The 22,885-nt window shown below is 42.6% G+C and overlaps 1 protein-coding gene across 2 annotated transcripts in view; it reads left to right on the top strand.

Moving 5' to 3' along the window:
• The window catches only part of LOC109908093 (vitamin D3 receptor A), a 92,133-nt gene extending 70,020 nt beyond the window's left edge, over positions 1-22,113 (top strand). For both annotated transcript variants that reach the window (XM_020506545.2, XM_031794354.1), the window contains 6 exons: positions 1,705-1,889; positions 2,106-2,205; positions 2,790-2,973; positions 11,716-11,870; positions 14,828-14,944; positions 15,091-22,113. In XM_020506545.2, the coding sequence (XP_020362134.1) occupies positions 1,705-1,889; positions 2,106-2,205; positions 2,790-2,973; positions 11,716-11,870; positions 14,828-14,944; positions 15,091-15,344 (995 nt within the window). In that variant the 3' untranslated portion in view covers positions 15,345-22,113. The remainder of the gene's footprint in view (positions 1-1,704; positions 1,890-2,105; positions 2,206-2,789; positions 2,974-11,715; positions 11,871-14,827; positions 14,945-15,090) is intronic.
• The last annotated feature ends 772 nt before the right edge of the window (positions 22,114-22,885 follow it).

Below are 22,885 nucleotides of genomic sequence, written 5' to 3'. Positions count from 1 at the left end.
AATAATAGTGAAGACATAAACTATGAAATAAGACACATGGAATCATGTTGTAACCAAAAAAAAGTGTTAAATCGAAATAAATGATATTTGTGATTCTTCAAAGCCACACTTTACCTTGATGACAGCTTTGCACACTCTTGGCATTCTCTCAACCAGCTTCACCTAGAATGCTTTTCCAAAAGTCTTGAAGGAGTTCCCACTCTGGTCCAACTCATCTCAAACCATCTCAATTGGGTTGAGGTTGGGTGATTGTGGAGGCCAGGTCATCTGATGCAGCACTCCATCTCTCTCCTTCTTGGTCAAATAGACCTTACATATGATAGTCCCACTAGGTGCAAACCAGATGGGATGGCCAATCGCAGCAGAATGCTCTGGTAGCCATGCCGGTTAAGTGTGCCTTGAATTTGAAATAAATCACAGACAGTGTCACCAGCAAAGCACATCACACCTCCTCTGTGCTTCACGGTGGGAACCACACATACGTAGATCATCCGTTCACCTCCTCCTCACAAAGACACGGCGGTTGGAACCAAAAATCTCAAATTTGGACTATTCAGACCAAAGGGCAGATTTCCACCAGTCTAATGTCCATTGCTTGGGTTTCTTGGCCCAAGGAAGTTTCTTATTGGTGTCCTTTGATAGTGGTTTCTTTGCAGCAATTTGGCCATGAAAGCCTGATTTACTCAGTCTTCTCTGAACAGTTGAGATGTGTCTTAATCATTTGCTTGGGCTACAATCTGAGGTGCAGTTAATTGATGATTTCTGGGGCTGTTAACTCTAATGAACTTTTCCTCTGCAGCAGAGGTAACTCAAGAGTTTTCCTTTCCTGTGGTGGTCCTCATGAGAGCCAGTTTCATCATTGTGTCTTAAAGTAATGATGGACTGTCGTTTCTCTTTGCTTATTTGAGCTGTTCTTGCCATAATATGGACTTGGTCTTTTACCAAATAGGGCTATCTTCTGTATACCACTCCTACCTTTTCACAACACAACTGATTAGCCAAAACGCATTAATAAGAAAAGAAATTCCACAAATTTAACAAGGCACACCTGTTATTTGAAATGCATTCCAGGTGACTACCTCATGAAGCTGGTTGAATGCCAAGAGTGTGCATAGCTGTCATCAAGGCAAAGGGTGGCTACTTATGTTTTTGGGTTCTGATTCTGTTTGTTATTTCATAGTTTTGATGTGTTCACTATTATTCTACAGGTGAGGAGAGTTCTTTATTAATTATTGACCTTAATTCATCAATCAACCAGTGCGAGAGGGCCCAGTAACACGCAGTGCCAGAGTTCTTTATTAATTATTGACCTTAATTCATCAATCAAGTACAAGGGAGGAGCAAAAACCCGCAGACACTCTGCCCTCTGTGGAATGAGTTTGACACATGGTGTATTGGCATGTACAAGTATTCTTGTCTGTCAGATTAGTTTGAGAAACAGCACGGCTCAGATTACACTGCAGCACTCGTGGTGCTTATGGTATTCTCCTTGGAAGATTATTAGCCTACACATTCTAGAGTCTCCCATAGCTAGCTGCTGTTTGTGTGAAGAAAACAGCAAGTGACAGTCACTTAACGAACACGGTTGTCAGTAGATCTGAGGCTCCTGTGTGAGGCAATCAAGCTAGCTGTGTTCTTCCTTCTCTCGCTCTCCCCCACCGCTCCTCTTCTCACCCGTCTCCCCCTCGCCTCTCTCTGCCCCAGTCATCCTGACAGATGAGGAGGTGCAGAGGAAGAAGGACCTGATCCAGAAGAGGAAGGAGGAAGAGGCGGCGCGGGAGGCCTTGAGACCTAGGCTGAACGACGAGCAGAGTCAGGTCATCGCCTCATTGGTGGAGGCCCACCAGAAGACCTATGATGACTCCTACTCTGACTTCTCACGCTTCAGGGTCAGTACTGGTCAAACTAGCCGAGCCGCTCACGTCCTCACTTTTTTTTGCAATATTGTTTTTATATACTAAACTACAGATATTGCATGATGTTAATGTAATGTTTTACCATTCTCATTTCAAGTGATTATGGGTCTGTTTTATTAATCACTTCTATGTGCACGTTCCAAGACAAGTCAAAATATGTTGCATTATGTTAATTGTATGTGTTTGCAGCCCCCAGTGCGAGAGGGCCCAGTAACACGCAGTGCCAGTCGTGCAGCCTCCCTTCACTCTCTGTCAGATGCCTCCTCAGACTCCTTCAACCACTCACCAGGTGAGGGACACATGCACACGCACATATAGCACTCATACACACAGTATACATGCACCACAATCACATTTTCCATTAGCAAGATGTGTTGGCATTAAACGTCTCAAAGGTCAGTGATAGGGTAAAACCAAAGGCCATAACTTGGCTGTGGAAAAATTCACAATCACACCACGCCGAGGTTTGTTATACAGCTGCTGTGTACCATACATTTTGCTTTTATAAAATGCCTGCCTTGGGTGTCTTTTAAAAAAAATGTTATCTCTCAAACATAGTGTCCAGGTATACCAAGGTTCTTTAACAACATGTGTATCCCTGCCTTACTTCTACACTACATAATGGCATAATGGGCAGTACCTTTCATTGTAAACCTGTTGCTTCTTTTAGCAACCATTTTTACATTCCCCATTAACTATTATATTTCTGCTCGCTCTGTCTCTCTCTAACTCTCACTCTCTCTCTCTCTCACGCTCTTTCTCCCTCTCTCTGTCTCTCTCTTGCTCTGTGTCTCTCGCTCTGTCTCTCGCGCTCTCTCTGTGTTTCTGTATCGCTCTCTCTCTCTCTATCTCTATCTCTCTCTGTGTATGTAGAGTCTGTGGACACCAAGCTGATGAACTTCAGCAGTCTGTTGATGATGTACCAGGACAGTGCAGGCAGCCCAGACTCCAGTGAGGACGATGGCTCCAAGCTCTCTATGCTGCCCCACCTGGCTGACCTGGTCAGCTACAGCATCCAGAAGGTCATCGGCTTCGCTAAGATGATTCCTGGCTTCAGGTGGGACTCTAGCATACCGTGTGCCTACTAAAGGTGTGGGGTGGAGTTGCCCTTAGATTCTGGTCTTGGGTCAGTTTTGTTTTTCCCCCCACTAATGTTAAAGGTTAGGATTGGGGAAGGGGACGCTGATCCTATATCTGTACGTAGTGGAAACTTCGCCCAGGAGCCTTAATATAGTACATTAAAAGGATTGTGTAGGACACATGATTGCTCCACCATATATCTTTAATTAGGCCATTACACAACAACCTTTCAATCTGAAATTGGATCTTAGTTAGGCTTCTACCGTTCATGAAGCTTGTAATAGTTATTTGTGGGTGGATGACTTCGGTAATTGCATAGCTACATGCTTTGGTACAGTGTGTTATTATGTATGTAAGGCATTTAATAAAGACCTATGGCTCAGTGGTATTCCTGGGATAGTATTCACCAGTTCAGTAAAGGTTCCCTATCCATCTGCTCCCCAGATGCACAGTGCATTCAAGAAGTATTCATACATCACTTATTCTACACGTTGTTACAGCCTGAATTCAAAATGGATGAAGTATATCTTTATTTCACCCATCTACACACAATACCCCATAATGACAAAGTGAAAACATGTTTTTACACATTTTTGCAAATGTATCGATATCTAATTTACGTAAGTATTTACGCACCTCAGCCAATACTTTCCAGAAGCACCTTTTTCAGAGATTACATCTGAGTCTTTCTGGGTACATTTCTAAGAGCTTTCCACACCTGAATTATTCAACATTTTCCCATTTACTATTTTCCAATTGATTCAAGCTTGTCAAGTTGGTTGTGGATCATTGCGAGACAAACAGGTCTTGCTATAGCTTTTCATGTCAAAACTTTAACTTGGCTACTAAAGAACATTCACTGTCTCATTGGTAAGAATCTCCAGTGTAGATTTGGCTTGTGTTTTAGGTTATTGTCCTGCTGAAAGGTGAATTCATCTCCCAGTGTCTGTTGGAAGGCAGACTGAACCAGGTTTTCCTCTAGGATTTTGCCTGTACTTAGGTCTGTAACTGTTTTAAAGTCACCATTGGCCTCATGGTGAAATCCCTGAGCGGCTTCCTTCGTCTCCGGCAACTGAGTTATTTTTGTAGTGACTTGGTATATTTCTACACCATCTAAAGTGGAAATCTAATTAGCATTATAATAAATATCCCCAACAAAATCTGTCTAAACTAGAGTTATGTTTTTTTGCATGAGCTGCATCTCAATCCAACGCATCTGCAAATGGCGGCCTTTCACATCTGCGGTGGAAGGTGGCCAAGCTACAGTGGTGTTTGTCCCGAAAATCGGTCTTCTCATGAAAACATCCAAACGGTTTGGCCTACGTGTCTCAAACACAATGGTGTTATCCATTTTGCTCTGCAACCCCCACAAGCGTCACTTCTGTCTGTAGCGTCCGAACAGTTTGGGCTACACACTAATATGACCCCTCTATGGAAAGGTGAGACTCCCACCAACACGTACGTTGGTGAAACTATTTTGCTCTAGGACGCTCACAAGACTCGTCTGAAGGTAGCCCGATAACAGTTTAAAAAAAGTTTGTGCTTTGTTAAATATGGTTCAATATTTAACAAAATACAAAACATTGCTGATCGTACTTATAAGGAAACTATAGGACACTTTAAAACAACATTTTGATTACATTTTGTGCTCTGTTTGTTCGGGTATGTATCCGTTAAATTATTATATCAAAATATATTTTATATTTGAGATTCTTTAAAGTAGCCACACTTTGCCTTGATGGCTTTGCACACTCTTGGCATTCTCTCAACCATCTTCATAAGTGAATTTGTGCTCACCTGGAATGCATTTCAATTAACAGGTGTGCCTTGTTAAAAGTGAATTTGTGGAATTTCTTTCCTTAATGAGCTAATTAGTTAGCTAATAATTGAGCCAATTAGTTGTGTTGTGATAAAGTATGGGGGTATACAGAAGACAGCCCTATTTGGTAAAAGACCATGTCCATATTATGGCAAGAACAGCTCAAATAAGTAAAGAGAAACGACAGCCCATAAGGCTGTAATGTAACAAAATGTGAAAAAAAGTCAAGGGGTCTGAATACTTTCCCACAGGGTTTTTACTCACATCCAAAACTTGATTAGTTTAATAAAGTTTTGATGATTTAAGACTTATTTCAAAGAGGTGTCACGAGCCAAACCCTTATCAATAGTCTTGACTACTTGAGTCCAACGCAACTGATATACTGCTTTCTCAGGAACGGGCCAAAATCCCTTCATTTGCATGAAGAAAAGACTGAGAAAAGGGGGGGGGGGTGATTTCGGGCTGTTCAATAATGTTACACCTGGAGAATTCATTTCTCTTTAGAAAAGCAATGGAACGAGAGGTAACTTTCTCATGACCGCACGCCATGAGACCGAGGCTGCTGGCAGACCTCTGACTCATTCCCCTCCCTTTCAGATTTCCCACTTCCTGGTTGGATTTTTTTCTCAGGTTTTTACCTGCCATATGAGTTCTGTTATACTCACAGACATCATTCAAACAGTTTTAGAAACTTCGGAGTGTTTTCTATCCAATACTACTAATAATATGCATATATTAGCATCTGGGACTGAGTAGGAGGCAGTTTACTCTTGGCACGCTTTTCATCCAAATGTGAAAATGTTGCCCCCTATCCATAAGAAGTTTTAAAGGAGTCTCGAGGTATTTCTCGCCTGAGGTAGAGTATCTTATGATAAGCTGTAGACCACACTATCTACCAAGAGCATTCTCATCTATATTATTCGTAGCCGTCTATTTACCTCCACAAACCGATGCTGGCACTCAGACCGCACTCAACCAGCTGTATAAGGCCATAAGCAAACAAGAAAATGCTCATCCAGAGGTGGCGCTCCTAGTGGTCGGGGACTTTAATGCAGGGAAACTTACTTCTGTTTTACCTCATTTCTACCAGCATGGGGCAACCAGAGGGGAAAAAAACTCTAGACCACCTTTACTCTACACACAGAGATGCATACAAAGCTCTCTCCCGCCCCCCATTTGGCAAATCTGACCATAATTATATCCTCCTGATTCCTGCTTACAAGCAAATACTAAAGCAGGAAGTACCAGTGACTCGCTCAATACAGAAGTGGTCAGATGACGTGGATGCTACGCGACAGGACTGTTTTGCTAGCACAGGCTGGAATATGTTCCGGGATTCATCAAAGGGCATTGAGGAGTATACCTCCTCAGTCATCGGCTTCATCAATAAGTGCATTGACAACGTTGTCCCCACAGTGACTGTATGTACATATCCCAACCAGAAGCCATGGATTACAGGCAATATCTGCATCGAGCTCAAGGAGCGGGACACTTACCCAGATGCTTAAAAGAAATCCTGCTCGGCCCTCCGATGAACCATCAAACAAGCAAAGCGTCAATACAGAATTAAGATTGAATCCTATCACATCGGCTCTGATGGATGTGGCAGGGCTTGAAAACGGTTACGGACTACAAAGGGAAACCCAGCCACGAGCTGCCCAGTGATGCGAGTCTACCAGACAAGCTAAATGACTTTTATGCTCGCTTCGAGGCAAGCAACACTGAAGCATGCATGAGAGCACCAGTTGTTCTGAACGACTATGTGATAGCGCTCTCGGTATCCGAGGTGAGCAAGACCTTTTAAACAGGTCAACATTCACAAAGCCTCGGGGCCAGACGTATTACCAGGACGTGTACTCTAAGCATGTGCGGACAAACTGGCAAGTGTCTTCACTGACATTTTCAACCTCTCCCTGACTGAGTCTGTAATATCTACATGTTTCAAGCAGACCACCATAGTCCCTGTGCCCAAGAACACTACGGTAACCTGCCTAAATGATTACCGCCCTGTAGCACTCACGTCAATAGCCATGAAGTGCTTTGAAAGGCTGGTCATGGCTCATATCAACAGCATCCTCCTGGACACCCTAGACCTACTCCAATTCGTATCGGGGCACCCTGTATATAGCCCCGTTGTTATTTTTGTTACTTTTTATAATTTTTTTACTCATATTTATTTGGTAAATATTTTCTTAACTCTTTCTTGAACTGCACTGTTGGTTAAGGCTTTGTAAATAAGCATTTCACAGTAAGGTGCTCACTATACCTTATCCAAAGTTAACCTGCTCACTATACCTTATCCAACCTATTAGTTCCACCACCCACACATGCAATGACAGCTCCTGGTTTCAACGATGTTTCTAGAGACAATATCTCTCTCTTCATCACTCAATACCTAGGTTTACCTCCACTGTATTCACATCCTACCATACATTTGTCTGTACATTATACCTTGATGCTATTTTATCGCCCCCAGAAACCTCCTTTTACTCTATGTTCCAGACGTTCTAGACGACCAATTCTCATAGCTTTTAGCCGTACCCTTATTCTACTCCTCCTATGTTCCTCTGGCGATGTAGAGGTGAATCCAGGCCCTGCAGTGCCTATCTCCACTCCTATTCCCCAGGCGCTCTCTTTTGACGACTTCTGTAACCGTAATAGCCTTGGTTTCATGCATGTTAACATTAGAAGCCTCCTCCCTAAGTTTGTTCTATTCACTGCTTTAGCACACTCTGCCAACCCGGATGTTCTAGCTGTGTCTGAATCCTGGCTTAGGAAGACCACCAAAAATTCAGACATTTTAATTCCAAACCACAACATTTTCAGACAAGATAGAACTGCCAAAGGGGGCGGTGTTGCAATCTACTGCAAAGATAGCCTGCAGAGTTCTGTCCTACTATCCAGGTCTGTACCCAAACAATTTGAACTTCTACTTTTAAAAATCCACCTCTCTAAAAACAAGTCTCTCACCGTTGCCGCCTGCTATAGACCACCCTCTGCCCCCAGCTGTGCTCTGGACACCATATGTGAACTGATTGCCCCCCATCTATCTTCAGAGTTCGTGCTGCTAGGCGACCTAAACTGGAACATGCTTAACACCCCAGCCATCCTACAATCTAAACTTGATGCCCTCAATCTCACACAAATTATCAATGAACCTACCAGGTACCTCCCCAAAGCCTTAAACACGGGCACCCTCATAGATATCATCCTAACCAACTTCCCCTCTAAATACACCTCTGCTGTCTTCAACCAAGATCTCAGCGATCACTGCCTCATTGCCTGCATCCGTAATGGGTCAGCGGTCAAACGACCTCCACTCATCACTGTAAAACGCTCCCTGAAACACTTCTGCGAGCAGGCCTTTCTAATCGACCTGGCCGGGGTATCCTGGAAGGATATTGATCTCATCCCGTCAGTAGAGGATGCCTGGATATTTAAAAAAAATGCCTTCCTAACCATCTTAAATAAACATGCCCCATTCAAGAAATTTAGAACCAGGAACAGATATAGCCCTTGGTTCTCCCCAGACCTGACTGCCCTTAACCAACACAAAAACATCCTATGGCGTTCTGCATTAGCATCGAACAGCCCCGTGATATGCAGCTGTTCAGGGAAGCTAGAAACCATTATACACAGGCAGTTAGAAAAGCCAAGGCTAGCTTTTTCAAGCAGAAATTTGCTTCCTACAACACTAACTCAAAAAAGTTCTGGGACACTGTAAAGTCCATGGAGAATAAGAACACCTCCTCCCAGCTGCCCACTGCACTGAAGATAGGAAACACTGTCACCACTGATAAATCCACCATAATTGAGAATTTCAATAAGCAGTTTTCTACGGCTGGCCATGCTTTCCACCTGGCTACTCCTACCCCGGACAACAGCACTGCACCCCCAACAGCAACTCGCCCAAGCCTTCCCCATTTCTCCTTCTCCCAAATCCATTCAGCTGATGTTCTGAAAGAGCTGCAAAATCTGGACCCCTACAAATCAGCCGGGCTAGACAATCTGGACCCTTTCTTTCTAAAATTATCTGCCGAAATTGTTGCCACCCCTATTACTAGCCTGTTCAACCTCTCTTTCGTGTCGTCTGAGATTCCCAAAGATTGGAAAGCAGCTGCGGTCATCCCCCTCTTCAAAGGGGGGGACACTCTTGACCCAAACTGCTACAGACCTATATCTATCCTACCGTGCCTTTCTAAGGTCTTCGAAAGCCAAGTCAACAAACAGATTACCGACCATTTCGAATCTCACCGTACCTTCTCTGCTATGCAATCTGGTTTCAGAGCTGGTCATGGGTGCACCCCAGCCACGCTCAAGGTCCTAAACGATATCTTAACCGCCATCGATAAGAAACATTACTGTGCAGCCGTATTCATTGATCTGGCCAAGGCTTTCGACTCTGTCAATCACCATATCCTCATCGGCAGACTCGACAGCCTTGGTTTCTCAAATGATTGCCTTGCCTGGTTCACCAACTACTTCTCTGATAGAGTTCAGTGTGTCAAATCGGAGGGTCTGCTGTCCGGACCTCTGGCAGTCTCTATGGGGGTGCCACAGGGTTCAATTCTTGGACCGATTCTCTTCTCTGTATACATCAATGAGGTCGCTCTTGCTGCTGGTGAGTCCCTGATCCACCTCTACGCAGACGACACCATTCTGTATACTTCCGGCCCTTCTTTGGACACTGTGTTAACAACCCTCCAGGCAAGCTTCAATGCCATACAACTCTCCTTCCGTGGCCTCCAATTGCTCTTAAATACAAGTAAAACTAAATGCATGCTCTTCAACCGATCGCTACCTGCACCTACCCGCCTGTCCAACATCACTACTCTGGACGGCTCTGACTTAGAATACGTGGACAACTACAAATACTTAGGTGTCTGGTTAGACTGTAAACTCTCCTTCCAGACCCATATCAAACATCTCCAATCCAAAGTTAAATCTAGAATTGGCTTCCTATTTCGCAACAAAGCATCCTTCACTCATGCTGCCAAACATACCCTTGTAAAACTGACCATCCTACCAATCCTAGACTTTGGCGATGTCATTTACAAAATAGCCTCCAATACCCTACTCAACAAATTGGATGCAGTCTATCACAGTGCAATCCGTTTTATCACCAAAGCCCCATATACTACCCACCATTGTGACCTGTACGCTCTCGTTGGCTGGCCCTCGCTTCATACTCATCGCCAAACCCACTGGCTCCATGTCATCTACAAGACCCTGCTAGGTAAAGTCCCCCCTTATCTCAGCTCGCTGGTCACCATAGCATCTCCCACCTGTAGCACACGCTCCAGCAGGTATATCTCTCTAGTCACCCCCAAAACCAATTCTTTCTTTGGCCGCCTCTCCTTCCAGTTCTCTGCTGCCAATGACTGGAACGAACTACAAAAATCTCTGAAACTGGAAACACTTATCTCCCTCACTAGCTTTAAGCACCAACTGTCAGAGCAGCTCACAGATTACTGCACCTGTACATAGCCCACCTATAATTTAGCCCAAACAACTACCTCTTTCCCAACTGTATTTAATTTTAATTTATTTATTTATTTTGCTCCTTTGCACCCCATTATTTTTATTTCTACTTTGCACATTCTTCCATTGCAAAACTACCATTCCAGTATTTTACTTGCTATATTGTATTTACTTTGCCATCATGGCCTTTTTTGCCTTTACCTCCCTTCTCACCTCATTTGCTCACATTGTATATAGACTTGTTTATACTGCATTATTGACTGTATGTTTGTTTTACTCCATGTGTAACTCTGTGTTGTTGTATGTGTCGAACTGCTTTGCTTTATCTTGGCCAGGTCGCAATTGTAAATGAGAACTTGTTCTCAACTAGCCTACCTGGTTAAATAAAGGTAAAATAAATAAATAAATAAAAAAAGGTCTACACATGTTGTATTCGACACAGGTGACAGTTTGATTTGCATTGGGCAGGACAAAAACAACTGCCTTTATTGAGGAGGGGAGGCTATATGCTTGTTTTTTAATCAAATTAAACGAAATGGGTAAGAAATGTTATTCAGACTTCGGTCTTAGAAAGCATTCGGGTAAATGGCTGAATCCTGTATTTGTGACGAAGGGTTAGATCACAGGTGTAAACAGATCTCCATTTCTAGCCATGTCAGTCAGTGTTGCATGTATTCAGGATTCCCTTTGTGTCAGAGAATCTGTTTAGAATAACCTGGCTGGCTGTGTGTTAGCCACACTAACAAAGGCTGTCAGGCTCATGATGACTCATCATAAGAAGGGAATAGGCACAGAGGCAGAGCGGATAGAGTTTCCCGTTAGTTTGGTGTTAACCTTCGTACCGGTGTGTGAATATGGAAGGTTGGATGAGATAAAGCCTGTGTGCTCATGCCTCCAATAGCAACATTTAAGTGAAGCACACACTGCAGTGCACCATGGAATGCTGTTGTCCCGGTAACCATAAAATTCATTGTACTACCTGTCCTTTCCGGTCTCCCCCTCCCTTAGAAAATTCTAGAAAACAGTGCTCATTCAATTCATTCATCTGTGTGTACAAAAAAATACGAGCAAAAGATGGCAATTAAATATTTGTCAGACAATGACAATGAGGCAATTCTAGTTTCAAGGTTAAGAACTACTTCGTTTAGTTTGGAAATAGAAGAATGACATTGCCCAATGTGCTGTAAGATTCCAGCCTTTGATTGTTGTTATGCCGATTCCCTCATCTTTTGGTACCAATGAAACACTGTCTTCTGCCATCAAATCTGGAATGAATTTCACATTGGGAGAAATAGGTTGCTATTGCCACAGTTTCTCATCAGGTAAAGTAAAAGCAGATAAGGCCCTCTGTGTATGATGGGGTGAGGGCACCCTGTCAATCTGCATGTTTGGCTCAATACATGTATTGTGTGTTTCCAGAGGGCTGACTGCTGAGGACCAGATCGCCCTGCTTAAATCCAGTGCCATCGAGATCATCATGCTGCGTTCCAACCAGTCCTTCAACCTAGAGGACATGTCCTGGAGCTGTGGTGGTGGTCCTGACTTCAAGTATTGCGTCAACGACGTCACCAAGGGTGAAATACATGTACACACACACTCTACACACTGTACGTACATTCCCCTACGCATGTTTAAATTTGGCTCTATACTCTCTACTTTTTGGTTTTGAGATCAAATGTTTCATTTAAAGCAACTGTGCAAGAATGGCACCTTTTATTTTAGGGTATTTTCATATCTGTTTTACTGTTTAGAAATGGAAGCACTGTGTACAGTGCATTTGGAAAGTATTCAGACTCTGACTTTTTCCACATTTTGTTAAATTATACTTATTCTAAAATGAGGAAACTATTTAATCCAATCTACACACACTACTCCTTAATGACAAAGCAAAAACTGGTTTTTAGAAATGTTTGCAAATGTATAATAAAAAAATATGATATATAACATTTTACATAAGTATTCAGACCCTTTACTCAGTACTTTGTTGAAGCACCTTTGGCAGCAATGACAGCCTCCAGTCTTATTGGGTATGACGCTACAAGCATGGCACACCTGTATTTAGGGAGTTTCTCCCATGCTTCTCTGCTGATCCTCTCAAGCTCTGTCAGGTTGGATGGGGAGCGTCGCGGCACAGCTATTTTCAGTTCTCTCCAGAGATGTTCGATCAGGTTCAAGTCCGGGCTCTGGCTGGGCCACTCTAGGACATTGAGACTTGTCCCGAAGCTACTCCTGCATTGTCTTGGTTGTGTGTTTAGAGTCGTTGTCCTCTTGGAAGGGGAACCTTTGCCCCAGTTTGTTTCTGAGCACTCTGGAGCAGGTATTCATCAAGGATCTCTCTCTACTTTACTCCGTTCATCTTTGCCTCGATCCTAACTAGTCTCCCAGTCCCTGCCGCTGAAAAACATCCCCACAGCATGATGCTGCTGCCACCACCATGCTTCACTGTAGGGCTGGTGCCAGGTTTCCTCCAGATGTGACGCTTGGCATTCAGGCCAAAGAGTTCAATCTTAGTTTCATCAGACCAGATAATTTTGTTTCTCATGGTCAGAGTCCTTTAGGTGCCTTTTGGCAAACTCCCACCAGGCTGTCATGTGCCTGAAGAGTGGCTTCTGTCTGGCCGCTCAACCATAGAGGCCTGATTTTGGTGGAGTGCTGCAGAGATGGTTGTCCTTCTGGAAGATTCTCCCATGTCCACAGAGGAACTCTGGAGCTCTGTCAGAGTGACCATCGGGTTCTTGGTCACCTCCCTGACCAAGGCCCTTCTCCCCCGATTGCTCAGTTTGGCTGGGCAGCCAGCTGTAGGAAGTGTCTTGGTGGTGCCAAGTGTCTTGGAGGCCACTGTGTTCTTGGGGACCTTCAATGCTGCAGAAATGTTTTTTTTGCCCTTACCCAGATCTGTGCTTCTACACAATCCTGTCTCTGAGCTCTACGGACAATTCCTTCAACCTCATGGCTTTGTTTTTACTCTGACATGCACTGTCAACTGTGGGATCTTATATAGACAGGTGTGTGCCTTTCCAAATCATGTCCAATCAATTGAATGTACCACAGGTGGACTCCCAAGTTGTAGAAACATCAAGGATGATTAATGGAAACAGGATGCACCTGAGCTCAATTTTGAATCTCATAGCAAATGGTCTGAATACTTTTGTAAATAAAAGGTATTTCTGTTTTTTATTTTTAATACATTTGCAAACATTTCCACAAACCTCTTCGCTTTTTCATTATGGGGTATTGTGTGTATGTAGATTGACGAGAAGTATTTTTTTTATTTTTTTACATTTTAGAATATGGCTGTAACAAAACAGAAGAATTTGTAAGTATTTGAACAAATTCACTTATAGTGTATTAAATTAGTCAAGAGTTTTAGTATTTGGTCCCATATTCACAGCACACAATGATTACATCAAGCTTGTGACTCTACAAACGTGTTGAATGTATATGCTGTTCGTTTTGGTTGTGCCCAATATAAAAATGAATGGCAAATAAGGAATTATCATTTTGGAGTCACTTTTATTGCAAATAAGAATAGAAGATGTTTCTGAATGCTTCTACATTAAAGATGCACTATACAGAAATTGCTCCACAATTTCTTTGTTGCTAAAATTCTAATAGTTTTTCCACATTTTGGTTTGTGATGAAAGAAGCATAGTGTATCATTGTACCATGTAAACCGGTGTGAATGATATTTTCCGCAGTTTAAAACTGGTACAAACCCGAAAGAAAAAGAAGCAAAAACGAAGCTTAAGAACGGGAAATAGAAATAGCGCACATAAAACAGATCTACCGCTTCTTAGACTTGCTTTCAATGAGAATGACAGACAGATCTATAACACACTTTTCTAAGTTGAATTTGGTCTGGTCGCCCAAAAACTTACATATTGCAGCTTTAATGTAGATGCTACCTTGATTAGGAATAGTTGAGCAATAAGGCCCGAGGGAGTGTGGTATAAGGCCAATATACCACGGCGAAGAGCTTTCAGGCACAACGCAACGCGGATGAGTGAGAATGTTAGAGGCACAAAGACCATACACCCCCCCCTGTTATTGGTAATGGTGAGAGGTTAGAATTTTTAGGGGGGAGATTCTTTATTATTTTGGGGTATAATCATCATTATTCAAGATTCATTCATGATTATCCCTAATCATGGCAGCATCCACATTAATGTAGAAATGTTCAGAAACATGTAATTTCATTTTTCAATAAAAGTGACCCCAAAATGACACTTATTCACCATTCAGTTCCTATTGGGCAAAGCATAATACAAAGCACAACCAAAACAAACTGCAAATGCATTCAACAAGTTTGTAGAGTCACAAGCTTGATTTAGTCATTGTGTGCTTGGAATATGGGACCAAACACTACACTTTTGACTACTTTAATACACTAAGTGAATTTGTCCAAGTACTTAGTATACCTGGAGTATCGAGACAAATGTAAACATTTTAGCTTCACTGTCCAAATAAATATGGAGGACCGTGTCAAACCACATGAGCACACATTTAACCCACTGTCGGCCCCTCCCTGTAGCGGGTCACACTCTGGACCTGTTGGAGCCACTGGTGAAGTTCCAGGTGGGCCTGAAGAAACTCAAGCTCCATGAGGAGGAACACGTGCTGCTCATGGCCATCTGCCTGCTGTCTCCAGGTATCTACCCGCTTGCTGTCATGTGTGCTTGTTAGTGTGCTTTGCATGCTTTTGCGCACATGTACAGCATCTGTTTGTATGGTCTTTTTGTGTGCATTCCCCTCTCTCCACCCCTCCTTTTAAGGGCCTCTCTCTCCTCCCTGTAGATCGACCTGGGGTGCAGGATCACGCTAAGATCGAGGTTCTCCAGGACCGTCTGTCGGAGGTGCTCCAGGCCTACATCAGAGTGAACCACCCAGGAGGACGGCTGCTCTACGCCAGGATGATCCAGAAGCTGGCCGACCTGCGCAGCCTCAACGAGGAGCACTCCAAGCAGTACCGCTCGCTGTCCTTCCAGCCAGAGCACAGCATGCAGCTCACCCCGCTGGTGCTGGAGGTGTTTGGGAGCGAGGTGTCATAGCAGCCCCTCTGACCCCTCCCCATGAGGGACCCCCAAGATGGCGTTGAGTTGCTGGATGGAGGGTTCAGCGATGGAAGGGTATCTGAGGGGGGATAGCTGAATGGACCTGATAGTGTCACTGTCAAAGAAGGTTTTGGGGGGTTAATTAGGGGATTATGGGTAAAGAGAGTGAGGGGCTTTGATAAGGTTGAAATTTCCCATTGATAAGAAAAAGGGAATTTCAAACAGAATGTATTTATAAATATATATACATACATACATAAGCTAATATCTATATTTAAAAAAAGGTTGTTTCGATTAAAACAAATGGATGAGTAATCTAATGTATATTATAGGATATGTAGGCCCTATTTGTGTGCATATGAATGTGTGTATGTGTTGACATGGTGTTTCAAATGTAAAAAATGTAATGCATGCATACAAGCATACACGCACAGACACACCCCGAGTAGTGTGAGGGGCCTTCTATTTTTGATGTTTGTATATTGAATGACCACAAGAGGGTGTTGTGCACAGGCTCTGACTGAGTGTTTAGTAGTGGGACTAACATCTGTGTTTCGGTAACAGTTAATGGATTGGTTAAAGTGTAGGCTACATGGGATATGTGTGGAAAATCTGGAAACTATTTGGACCTGTTGCCCCTTCAAAATATATACATTTGCCACTCAAAAAGCTCTTGCCTTCATAAGAGGAAAGGGCAACATGTTTTTAGTTCATTTTCATTATGGATTATTGGCTAGCTAAAATAAAATGAGCTAAACTAACCTAGTAAGGTGGCTAACGGCCATGCCTCAGGGAGAAGTTCGCCGTTGCTAAATACATATGTACAGTTGAAGTCGGAAGTTTACATACACCTCAGCCAAATACATTTAACTCAGTTTTTCACAATCCCAGTAAAAATACCTGGTTTTAGGCCAGTTAGGAACACCACTTTATTTTAAGAATGTGAAATGTAAGAGAATGATTTCTTTCAGCTTTTATTTCTTTCATCACATTCCCAGTGGGTCAGAAGTTATACACTCAATTAGTATTTGGTAGCATTGCTTTTAAATTGTTTAACTTGGGTCAAATGTTTTTGGTAGCTTTCCACAAGCTTCCCACAATAAGTTGGGTGTATTTTGGCCCATTTCCTCCTGACAGAGCTGGTGTAACTGAGTCAGGTTTGTAGGCCTCCTTGCTCTCAGACGCTTTTTCAGTTCTCCCCACACATTTTCTATAGGATTGAGGTCAGGGCTTTGCGATGGCCACTCCAATACCTTGACTATGTTGTCCTTAAGCCATTTTGCCACAACTTTGGAAGTATGCTTGGGGTCATTGTTCATTTGGAAGACCCATTTGTGACCAAGCTTTAACTTCCTGACTGATGTCTTGAGATGTTGCTTCAATATCTCCACATAATTTTCCATCTTCATGATGCCATCTATTTAGTGAAGTGCACCAGTCCCTCCTGCAGCAAAGCACCCAAACAACATGATGCTGCCACCCCCGTGCTTCACGGTTGGGATGGTGTTCTTCGGTATGCAAGCATCCCCCCCTTTTCTCCAAACATAACAATGGTCATTATATCCAGACAGTTCTATTTTTGTTTCATCAGACCAGAGGACATTTCTCAAAAAGTACAATCTTTGTCCCCATGTGCAGTTGCAAACTGTAGTCTGACTTTTTTTTATGGCAGTTTTGGAGCAGTGGCTTCTTCCTTGCTGAGCGGCCTTTCAGGTTATGTCGATATAGGCCTCGTTTTACTATGGATATAGTTACTTTTGTACCTGTTTCCTCCAGCATCTTCACAAGGTCCTTTGCTGTTGTTCTGGGATTGATTTGCACTTTACGCACCAAAGTACGCCCATCTCTAGGAGACAGAAGGCATCTCCTTCCTGAGCGGTATGACGGCTGCGTGGTCCCATGGTGTTTATACTTGCGTACTATTGTTTGTACAGATGAACGTGGTACCTTCAGGCGTTTGGAAATTTCTCCCAAATATGAACCAGACTTGTGGAGGTCTACAATTTTTTTCTGAGGTCTTGGCTAATTTCTTTAGATTTTCCCATGATGTCAAGCAAAGAGGCACTGACATTGAAGGTAGGCCTTGAAATACATCCACAGGTGCACCTCCAATTGACTCAAATGATGTCAATTAGCCCATCAGAAGCTTCTAAAGCCATGACATAATTCCAATCTCTTTAAAGGCATAGTCAATTTAATGTATGTAAACTTCTGACCCACTGGAATTGTGATGCAGTGAATTCTAAGTAAAATAATCTGTCTGTAAACAATTGTTGGAAAAATGACTTGTCATGCACAAAGTAGATGTTCTGTCCCAGACTTACCAGAACTATAGTTAAAAATTTGTAGAGTGGTTGAAAAATAGTTTTCATGACTCCAACCTAAGTGTATGTAAACTTCCCACTTCAACTGTGTGCAAGTCTACAAAAAAAACAGTTGTCCTCTTTAGTCAAACCTGTCTGTCATGACTGTAGGAATTACTCAAACTTTTTAATCTAATCTGAAGATACTTTTAACGCTAGATCAAATTCTAATCACAATGAAATACAATCACAAATTCACTCCCACCAGTTTGTTTGAGAGCCGTTTGGTTTTGCTTAGTAGGTCGAAGGGTCAGCATATCACAGTCGTGTTCTGCAGGTCTGGCTCTCCCTCTTGTGGTCATTGCCTGTAAATACCACTCATTTCTGTACATAAGGAAGAAGATGGCAGATAATTCAGTTGAGAAGTATGCTCTGGAGATATATGCAAAAATGAGATGGACTATTTTCTTATGTTGTACCTCTCTTTGAGGTCTCAATAAGCTTTGACAACTATATATCTATACTTGTTTTGATGCAAACTCATTACTTTGGACTGGTTTGATTTTAATCAAGATTGTTTCCTAAAATCAGCGTTCATTCAGCTGCGTCAAGACCTTCTCACATACCAAGGAGACTCTGACTCAACCTGCTGCTCTATAAAGCTGCTCTGTAAAGCTGCTCTGTAAAGCTACCACACCATTGGAACCAGGAAAAAGACAACAATCATGCGCTTTACTACTAACACTGCCTCAACTCAAACGGACAAGGATACAGGCCAATCAATCAGTCACCGTAGCGACGGGCATGCCTCTCTTCAACAAGCCAACCAACGCCTCTTTTTCTGCAATAGAACAGCAGCCAGCCTCGCAGGACTCTTCATAGCTTTAACGCGACCGCAGCCATTCAGGCCCAACTCGATGGTTGTAGTGCACCAAGGGCTGATGGGACTGAATTCGTGTGTAGTGGCTTTGAATATGTCACTCTGATTGATAGGTGACGTCCCTTACCTAGGAAGTGATTGACCCTGAACTGATCTAGCGAGGAGCTCTTGGGGAGTTGGACTCGGGAGTGAACCCTGAGACTGTATAGCAAATTTAAAGATGAATTTTAGAATAAGAATCATATAATACCGGTGTGCAGAGCGTATATTGACGTGTCCTCCTCCCGGCCCAAAGTGGTTTTCTCACACTGCAGCCCTTGTCCAGACCCCACTGTGCGTAAGCCAGGTCATGTGGAGACAGCTGCCTTTTTTTTAACCTATCACGTATGCATAAACCAATGTAAAGGAATGTAGGGAAGATGGGGTCAGGGGCTCTAATGGGAGGAACTCCTCCAAGAGCTATCTGCCTGCTGCCAAGCTGGCTCAGAAAGACACACCCCAAAAACTGCATCCCTCTCTCCCGACGCAGGTCAGCAACTTCACCTCGGTAGCCTTACAAAACTCTCAGTTCAACATTTAACAGATACCTCATTGAAACTGAAAACGTTCATAATAGCATAGAAGGGAACCAAACGTAACACAGTGACACACACACACATATGCATACATCCACACACACGCCATGACTTTCTCTTCGGCAACCTCTGCAGTGTTCTGTTTTTCGTCAAGTTCTTTGTTTGAAGTGAAACTGCCTAGAGAGATGCGTTGCAGACCCAGTATAGAGGGATCCCATTGTTTTCACACACAGGGTGTCGGTCTGTTTTTCTTTATCACAGCAAGACAATCATGTGTACAAGAGGCAGGCCGCAACATTTCACACAAAAAACTATGAGTCATAGTGCGTCTGACTCGATGGTTCCCGCTGCCACTGTGTCCAGTCCGGCTCAGTATTGTTATTGAGAGGAATAGGTGATGCTGAGGAATGACTAATAATATGTATATCATGGCTGATTTGAGGCAGTGTCTCTGTGATCAGTGCCTTGTCAGGTTTACCGACATGAAATAACCTGACTTGGCAAAAATATTACATAGAAGTAAGAAATGTCTTGTTTCAGTGTAATATTAAGCTCTGTAAATGGTTGCAGACAGATTCCTGATCAGGCACTGCTCACAGCGGCCCAGCATACGTTTTTGGTGGCTCTGTTGTATTCCTCTGGTGACGTGTGAAGCCAGCTGAATTCTGAATAGAGTTGCAAAAAACTTTTATTGAAAGTTCCTGGAATTTTGCAACCCTAATCCTGAATCCCAGTTAGAGTCGATTGTATACAGAGTTGTGCCGCCAGGCGCTGTGTTAACCAAAACAAACTACCTCTCCCATCCGCACATGTATTTTTGGCATGATTGTTTCATCTATTTTAACACTAATTCATTTTATTTATTCCTTTTACTTCTGAAATGCTGGATGATTTACCTCAACACATCTCAAAATAAGCCTACAGATCAAGAGGGGGCTGTCGCCACTCCACGTCTCTTAGTGTTGGGGGGGTTTGAAATGGCTCCTCTTTTTATTAAGTGTCGCCTTCAATGCATTGATGCTAACAACTTGGTTTGGACAGCTTGTAGCTGGGATATTATGACATTGCTTCCTCATGCTAGAGGCCTCACTTAGCGTCAGTTAGCAATCATACACAGTTAGTAGGTGTATGATGTAGTGTCAAGATTTCTGAAAGGTTTTATGAAACGGTTATGTTGGGATCCTGTCTTGATGTTTTAGTTGTCTCTGTCTTGCGTCTTTGCCATTGCTTGCTCAGGCTGCTCTCAGCAAGTGTTCTACTGCCCCTCTTACTCATAGCTCATCGCTCTGGAATCCAGGTCTTTATTGTAAAACGCTGACGTACAGGACACAGCCCTATGGTGGCACAGTGCTTTACCAACAAAGCATCCTGTTTAAATGTTTCTGTAAAGGACTCAAGGAATATGTGTGTGTGTGTGTGTGTGTGTGTGTGTGTGTATAATCATACTTTCACCCCCCCCCCCCCCTTCCTATGTCTTTATTTTCTTCTTGAAAGGCCAAGTTCTTATTTGGCTAGAGAGCGATGAGAAAAGATATGATGGAAATTGTATATCTCTGAGGAGGAAAGCCTCTTTTAGTCTGTAGTCATATTGGTCACTTTTGGAATCTTTTTGTTTTGCTGTGATCATTATCTTCTACCTCTTAATATGCGCTTGCTTACACACATGTCACAAACAAACACAGAACTACAATATGTGCACACGCTCGGTGTCCACACTTTCACCAGCAGTTTTTGCCAATGATATACTCATGTTTCTGTCTCTGTGCTCTGACTTACGTCTGAATTCTATTACTGATGATCACTATAGCAAATCTGCAATGATGTAGGCATCGCAGGGTCATTTAACAGTTTGTCTTTTAACATTGAATGCACATTTTAGCTCCGTTACCTTGGTGTGCCTAGAACCCAGAGCCTTATTTTAGGACAATATCAGGGGTTTAATGAAACAAATTACTTTTTTTTTTTTTCCTGTTTTAAGACCTTGTTCAAGTGGCTTTTCACAACTACATTCCTTTTATTGTCAAATCAATCTTTAGTGGTTTAGAGAATAACCATCGGCTCACCCCTTCTGGGAAGCACATGTCAAATGATGATCCACCGGACGTAAATATGCTTCTTTAACGCTCTCGGGCTCTCTTTAGACAGATCCCTTAAAACATAGGTGATGCTTTAGGGACGTACGTAAGGCCAACATAACATGTATATAGACACCATGTCACACCTGACAGTTTTTATTTAATACTATAGACCATCATAGTGCATTGCTCTGCAGAGAGGATGTGGTTCAGTATATTTTTGTGTGAAATATAACAACTGGCCATTCTTCCTCATATTTATGTTAAGTGCCATGCTATGCTAACGTAGTTGTTATTAGAGCCTATGTATACTTCTGCCAAATACAGTTGGTACGCTGTATGTAGCGAAAGTGTCACTGGAATGGAAGGAGGTGTGAACTGTTCTGAATCTTTACTCCTATTGGACGCCAGTAAATAGTTGTTAGCAAGCACTAGTGGTCGAGTTCTCCTTTTGTATGTTTGTTTTATAATCCTAACCGTTTTCCTTGATGCCTTCTCAAAGGACAATATGTTACTATTGAGTTTATGAAGTAGCATCTGAATTGATCTTGTGGAAAAAAATGCAACATAAACTGGTAAACTCTTGGACTAGTTGGACGTGGAATTTTGTTGACTGTGACTTCTGCTAACCAGACCATTTCTCATTAGTAATCAATCATTGTAATTGATCTCAAAGTCCCAAGATAAGTACTTTTATACATGCACACCATGTAGTTCTCAAGACTCGATGCTTCAAACTGTCTTTCAACATAGCCTTGTCATTGATCGAATTGATAGTATTATCATTGTCTTTGTTCAATCACCGCCCGTTCTGTATCTTTTACGTTTCTTTTATTCTTAAGTTGATCTATTGTACATTGATTTATGTGCATTGTATGTAGTATATAATGTTTTGGAAAATCACAAATAAACAGCTGTACATAATAATGCAAAGATCATGTGTATTTTCCTATTTTCTCAAGGAGAAACATACTAGATTTGTTACCCTCAAGGAGGGCCTGTATAAGTCTTGAACATTTGAATTCATTTGTATGCATGGCACAAAAGCTCTTGCTGTTTCTTGATGCATTTCTCACCAAAATAATTGCTCTTGTTTTGTCCCATTTGGCCAGTAGAGAGAGCTAGTCTCTTGCTTAGTCAACTTCTTTCTATGTCAACTGGCCCACCTCCCCAGTCATTTTGGGACTAATGTGAATCATGCATATATGAATGGGTTCTAGGGATCAGCGAGAGGCCGAGTGGGGAAAACGAATTAGGGTTTTGTTTGTCAGTGCACATACGTAGTTGGTTGTGATCATATGGCTTGCCTTCTGAAAGTTTAACGTGTGAGATTTGTAAGTGCACTTCAGTGTGTGTGGGTGTTTTGTTTTAATCGCCCTTACTTTACACATTCAAATTGGGCCCCATTATTGCTGAGCAGATGCACTCACAAGGCGGAGGAGGCCGGCTGTTTGGCTTCTTTTATGAAAGTCATCCAAACATCAATAGGCCAATCTCTGCAATGTGACTATCGAGAATGACTTCGGTGTACAGGAGTCTGTACTTCCTGCGAGAGGCAGAGAGATGGTTGAAGAAAAGGAGAGACAATTCTGGGATATTTCTTGTGAGATGCAAAAGAGAAAATAATTCCTTAGTCTCGACTTGTCGGCATCGTAGGCTTGTGGGGTTAGGTCTCAGCACAGCGTCTGATGTGGCTGTGAGGTCC

The sequence above is a fragment of the Oncorhynchus kisutch genome, linkage group LG17, assembly GCF_002021735.2.
Source record: "Oncorhynchus kisutch isolate 150728-3 linkage group LG17, Okis_V2, whole genome shotgun sequence".
NCBI classification, from domain to species: Eukaryota; Metazoa; Chordata; class Actinopteri; order Salmoniformes; family Salmonidae; genus Oncorhynchus; species Oncorhynchus kisutch.
This window is presented reverse-complemented; position numbering and strand designations above follow the sequence as displayed.